This window comes from Ostrea edulis, chromosome 9, assembly GCF_947568905.1.
Source record: "Ostrea edulis chromosome 9, xbOstEdul1.1, whole genome shotgun sequence".
NCBI lineage: Eukaryota > Metazoa > Mollusca > Bivalvia > Ostreida > Ostreidae > Ostrea > Ostrea edulis.
In genome coordinates this window covers 26468895-26475664 of record NC_079172.1, presented here as the reverse complement: position 1 = coordinate 26475664, position 6770 = coordinate 26468895, and the positions used below count along the sequence as shown (strand labels likewise).

At 33.2% G+C, this 6770-nt stretch overlaps 1 protein-coding gene across 1 annotated transcript in view; it reads left to right on the top strand.

The window, feature by feature from the left end:
• Positions 1-230: 230 nt before the first annotated feature.
• The window catches only part of LOC125660300 (mucin-2-like), a gene marked incomplete at its 3' end in the record, with an annotated part of 35530 nt that continues 28990 nt past the window's right edge, over positions 231-6770 (top strand). The window contains exons 1-2 of the mRNA XM_056150692.1: positions 231-262; positions 4745-4925. Of these exons, the coding sequence (XP_056006667.1) occupies positions 231-262; positions 4745-4925 (213 nt within the window). The remainder of the gene's footprint in view (positions 263-4744; positions 4926-6770) is intronic.

The following is a 6770-nucleotide window of genomic DNA, read 5'->3' as shown; positions in this document are numbered from 1 at the left end:
TTACAGTTACCACTGCGCATACGACTTTATTTCACTCAGGTAATTTTTCAATTCATAAAGGGGCATATCGAATGATATAGAAGATGTGAGGGTATTTATGTATAGAATGTTTTATGAAACGTTTTAGTACATGTACATGTAGGTGTTGATTTGAATGCTAGTACATGCATTTCATGTAATCCCATTTTCCTCTTCATATTTGTGTTGCATGTTTTGAAAAGTAGCAGATAATGGAACGAACAGGTGCCATCGGAGTGCCGCAGTAAGGACATACAAGAGGCATACAGTGACCGAGAGGCCATAAACTTAAATATTTTTGTTGAAAATCTCTCCAAAGCTGGATAACAGAACCGTTATAATACCCAGTGAAGGTTTTTCAGTTTTTAAAAGGCTAATTATGTCGGAGATATTTTGGACGTTTGGGTATCAAAATATTGTTGACATTAGAGATATTTTCAGTAACAAAACGTTAAATCAACTCATGTACTATGTTGTTGGGGCTGGGAGTGGTCCTGAACTCAGGGCCCCCGTGGCCGAGTGGTTAGAGCATCGCGCTCAAAATCACACGTCACCTCTGTCGAGCATCGCGCTCAAAATCACACGTCACCTCTGTCGGCGCGGGTTCGAATCCCGCTCACGCCGGTAAGTGAGAAAGTTTGCCAGTTTACTTTCGGAAGGTCGGTGGTCTCTTCCCAGGTACATTGTATCTGGGTTCTCTCTTCCACCAATAAAAACTGGGCGCCACCAGATAACTGAAAATTGTTGAGTGTAGCGGAAAACATCAATCAATAGTACATTGAAGTATTGTGCAATCTGCGTGATTGGTATATCTTCATCTAGCAACCCTTGTAATCTGTCTATATTGAAGTCTTCATGCCACATGTTGAGAACATCGTGGCACACTTCCTTCGCTTGTACTCCAATGAGAGACCTTCTTATAAATTGGTGCTGAGTTTTCATTCGCATATTCATATCTGGATTCTGTAAACTAATTTGCATACAAAATTAACTTCTGTTAAACAAAATTGACTGTTGTGACACGAAATTGAACTTTGTGTTCAATTTTGTCCACACAAAAATGGATTTCGAGTACAAAATCAGTAGAGTCTCATTCAGCGTCTCGAAATCAAATTAGATAACAAAATTTAATTTTGTATGCTTTTTATATTTGCATACCTAATTGACAAAAAACGAATTTTGTCTTGACAGAATTGAATTTTGTCTACAAAAATGAATTTTGTCTACAATAATGAATTTTGTCATGGCAAAAATTATTTTTATCCACTGAAAGATATTTTATATAACAAAATTTATTTTTGTCATTACAAAAATGAAGTTATCATATAACAAGTATGTATAACATTTTTGTAAAACGAAAATGATTTTGTTACATATGTATGACGGAATTCAATTTTGTGCACACAAAATTGATTTAATGATTGCAAAAAGGTCAAGTCCCAAAAGGTCGTATCCCGTAGTAATGACCAAAAAAAAAAAAAAAAAAAAAAAAAAAAGAAAAAGAAGAAAGGTTTGTTATACAAAATTATCTTTCAGTGGACAAAATCATTTTCTCATGACAAAATCTTCTTTTTTTTTTAGACAAGTCTTTTTTTTTTCATGACAGAATTCACTTTTGTCCACCAAAACTCAATTATGTCCATGAAACAATGGATATTGAGTACAAAATCATCAACATCTTATTTGGCGTCACGAAATCAACATTATGTGTAAAAATTCAATGTTGTCTCACAAAATTTACCTTTGTTGTCTTTGCAAATTAGGTAACGAAAGTCAATTTTATATGTAAATAAGTTTATATTTGAATATCTAATTGACGAAGAATTTTATCTAGATTTTTGTCCACTGAAAGATAAGTTTGTATATTTGTGCTACAATAACTGATTTTTGTCATCGCAAAAATAAATTTATCCTAAAACAAGCACGTATAACTTACTTGTGCTAGACAAAACTGATTTTGTTATTTGTGTACACAAAATTGATTTTGATAACAAAAAGACCAAGTCCTTATTGGCGCTCCGTAGTTAAGTCATATCTCTGGGTTACACGTATTTATCAACCTCTCAAAGTATTCAGTCGTCGAAGCACCTACCATGTCAAAAATGGAACGGGACTACTTATATCTATGAGTTTTATAAATACCCAAGCACAGAACACCCCACTATCTGACGCAATTTTAAGAACTACAGCAAATCATTTCAATCATTTCAAGAAGTATTTATGTTTGTTTTGAACGACAGTAAAATGGCAATGATTCCTTCTATTAACCCTAATATCTTTAGATTGATGAACTAAAATGGTCAAACGCTTTATAATATCACCCTCGATATAACGCCAAAAATAGCTAGGCTGGAACAAAAGTTGGAAATATACCAGGATGACAGCGTCTTGTAGGACTTACATTACTAGTATCTAAAGGTTAATACTGCATAATCTAATTGTGATTTAGACAAATGAATATCCTTGAAAGCTTTGAGGAAAGCAGAACTCGGAGATTCTTAATGATTGTCCAAAGATTCGGTGTCAAATCATCACAGTCAAGTCAGATTTCTGTACGCCTCCACAGCCTAATTCGCTCGCCAGTCGCCAGCATCCGTTTGCTTTTTATTTACATCAAAAAGAATAGATAGAATACGACTTGACAGGCCTCAAATCTTGTGTGCATTTTGAAAAAAAACAACAATAAACAAGAGTCAGTTGTTCGTCATTCTTCGAGCCTACTGCATTTTATTTTATTTCATTTGAATTTGATTCCGCAAGCCTTAATCTTTTGTGAATTTGCTAAACGGTCTCTCATATATATATATATATATATATATATATATATATATATATATATATATATTATATATATATATATATATATATATATATATATATATATATATATTATATATATATATATATATTATATATATATATATATATATATATATATATATATATATATATATATATGTGTGTGTGTGTGTGTGTGTGTGTGTGTGTGTGTGTGTGTGTAAAACTCCAAAGTGCGATGGGACTCCAAAGTGCGATGGTCACGCCAAACCCCGATGGTCTGCGCCAAACCCCGATGGTGTAACACGCCAAAGTGCGATGGTCTGACACGCCGAAATCCATTGGTTTTTGTAAACGACACAGTGTTTTGGTACAGACTGTACCAACCGTGTGTTGTTTCACTAAAATATCAGTGCAAAATCCATGCATAAAAAATAAGAAGTTCTATTTCGTTTCGCGAAATCGTGAAGAATGTTTTGCATTATCGCATATCCCCAGGATTTTATTACGTGTACGTCACAAGTAATAAATTATCATGAATTAAAGAATGTTTGGGCGAAGTAGATAGTTCGACAACAAATGTATTTTGCCGTTCTCACTATCCTCAACAGTGTAAACCTTGCCATTGCTGTCGTCCGTGTTGCATTTATTCGGTTTCATTTTGAAAGACGTTAAGAATGACGTCACAATGACGTGACGTCACAAATGTTACTGAACTCCGCACCATCGGACTTTGGCGTGACCATCGCACTTTGGCGTCCGTAATGTTAACAAACCATCGCACTTTGGCGCAGACCATCGCACTTTGGCGTGACCATCGCACTTTGGAGCGACTATCGCACTTTAGAGTCTTACATATGTATATATATATATATATATATATATATATATATATAACACAATTTTTTTCTTTTTAAATCTTACAGAATTTCCATTTTCCATTTCAACTAATCATGCATGATAAAAGCACTACCTACTAAACGACCAAAATCTTTTCAAATGTTTTTTTTTCTTTTCTTTTTTAAAATGATTTTATTTTCTCACGAAACGATACGACACCCTTCGTACCCCGACAACCATTTGAAAATATTGTAGGGGACACACATAAATCTGTCGTCATAGTTTAGTGTTTGTATAGATGACTCCAAAAGATTTAATTTTATTTGCGCATCTATACCGATCAAGTTACTCTGTTGTTCCAACACTTTCTTGGTGACATTGTCTTTATGTGATAAATCTTCCAATCATAAGATATTTTTTTTTAAAAAACTAAAATTAAGAAAACGCTTTACTTAACACACATGATGCCGTCGTTTTGTTTTATTTCATTCCTCGATAAATCATCAAGCGCATGCCTTTCGAGACTTATGACAGGCTTATTTGCGTTTCCATCCCTATGCTTTTTTTTCGGTTTACAGATTAAAAATTGACACACATAGCTGTATATATCCATTTTGCAAATCGTTTTTATATATATAATTTATACATACATGTAATTTGCAGATATCTTAATAGTACGATATAGCTTTTCTTTTACTATTTATATCCTTCGTGGAGTATCACTTTTAAAATATACATTTTTAACATGTAAACATTCATTTAAGCACAAAAGTATGCATTCATCTACACTCCTAACCATCGATAGATTAGATAAAATAATTCTTATCGGCTAAAGTACAAATAGTCTAAGTTTCATCTTTCGTCGAAAAGAAATGGAAACGTTTTAAGTTTGTAGATAAAAGTAATCGATGTATAGCGCATGCTCATATTATGTAAAAACGTAAACGGGGACCGAACACGGTCTCACAGAATAATCGACTATGGATTCAAAATTATTGAAATCTGCTAAGAAAAGGTGTCTTTTACATATGAATTCATATCATATTTACATGTAATATACCCTCAGTTTTATTTCCATCATATGTGATAATATATTGTTTTTCTTTAGAGAGCTGAAAACAACAAATCCAACACAGAGAGGAAATTATGATACCTTTGCCGAGGACTTTCCGATACGGATAAATGGTGATTCTGGAAACTTTGGAGAGACTAGTCACTACTCAAGAGAGTGGATGAACAAGATAACCAGCGAGGATTTCCGAAAGGAATATACTGACCGCTGTTTCAGGGTGAGAAGTATTTCCTCTTTCCAAAAGAAACGATTATCTGGAAATTACACCAAAAGATCTCAAAATATAGAATTAATTTTCGCGAAATTACAAGATGCTTATCTACATTATCATTGTACTATCTATTATTATCTATGGATAATATCAAAATGTTGAAAAGCTTTTTTCAACTGTGTTTCAGTCTAAAATTGAATTTTACATCGATCAACTTGCTCTGACCTAAATTGCAATTAATTTTTTTTAAAGTTATAAATACTAGATCTAACATAATACATATGCGTCTGTTTTGTTTCATTCTTTCTTTCTTTCTTTTTTTTGTTTTTTGTTTTTTGTTTTTTTGTTTTTTTTGTTTTTGTTTTTTTTGTTTGTTTTTTTTTTTGCCTTTTCCTCTCTCGTTTTACATAAATCTGTTTCTTGTAAAATTGTCAACCTATACGATGTCTGTGATGTATATCTCAAACAGAAATCAACGCCAGCTGCATAGTGTATTGTATTTCGGCATAACCATCAGCAATGAAACGTTCTATTCAAATTTGAGCATTTCAAATATTATAGACTGTTGTCACATAAAGCATTGTTTGAGTAGACCTATGAATGAGTTTGTATGTGTAAAGTTGTGAGTCCAGCTGTAACACCCTATCTCCAAACCACAATGTTTAATGAAATGTAAATTTTCAAAAAGTATGTTCTCCAATAAAGCGTAGAAATGAAAGCTGGTTTTATAACGAAATTTCATAATCTGTAGATACTTGTCATAGTAAGGGACAAAAGGGTGCAATATTGTAAATGTGACAACTCGTTTGTTTACATGAAATCTGGTACCGCAACCATAGACGCCTCCAACTTCCGGTACAAAAATTCTCGAAATTACATATTGTACATGTGACCTACATAATAATTATCTCCAAATAAAACTACTTGAAAATATCTCAAAATTTCAAGACAATATGAGCTTGCATATGAAATATTACATGGATATAATCAATAAACCCGCTTTTTCACCCCTCCCCACAGACATACATGTATAATAACCCGGACACTATATATGGTTCCAAGCAAACTTGTCCGGATAAATGAAGCGCCCGAATAACTGAATCGCATATTTTGAATCTTGATATAAATTATCTAAATACTTACTTTGTTGAGTGTAATATGAATTAATCATTAACAATTTTCTTTATCAAATAAATCCTAGCGTTATAAACACGTGTGAACATACATTTCAAAGCGGGTACCTGTAAAGTGCGAAACGAAATCGAAGCGAAACGAAATCTACCGAAACGAAACAAAACAGATTGTATAACCGAACTATTTTAATTATGATAATTAAAATGATATGTCAGGCCCCTGTGAAAATTACCACATATAAATACAATTCACCCCTCCTTTAATGTAGGCTTTCGGCTTGATTGGTACAAAGTTTTAAAAGATTGAAATGGGGGAGGGCGAGTGAGCACAAAGTACATATCCGAAGTTGATTAAATTCCATGTGCAATTAGTTTTGGATCCAGTCTCAGGGGTCTGGGGAAACACACTAAACAAGGAGTGGGGTCGCCGGCTGTGGATCCGCCTTTGGGCATAAATACATTTTTTGAAGAAGCTGGTGTCTGAGAAAGTTTAGAGCAGGAAGAACTCTTAACCTCTTATCTTATATCTAACTGTTGAGGTGCGAGTACTTTCAATAATGGAACAAATTCAATAGTATACCATATTATATGAATGTAATTCGGTAAGATATTATTGATATGTAGTAAGTCTAAATATAACTCTATACATTTGAGGTATTGCTAAGACGGGGAATCAATAACGGAACGGAAAACGGAAAATAGTTTATGCAGTATTACC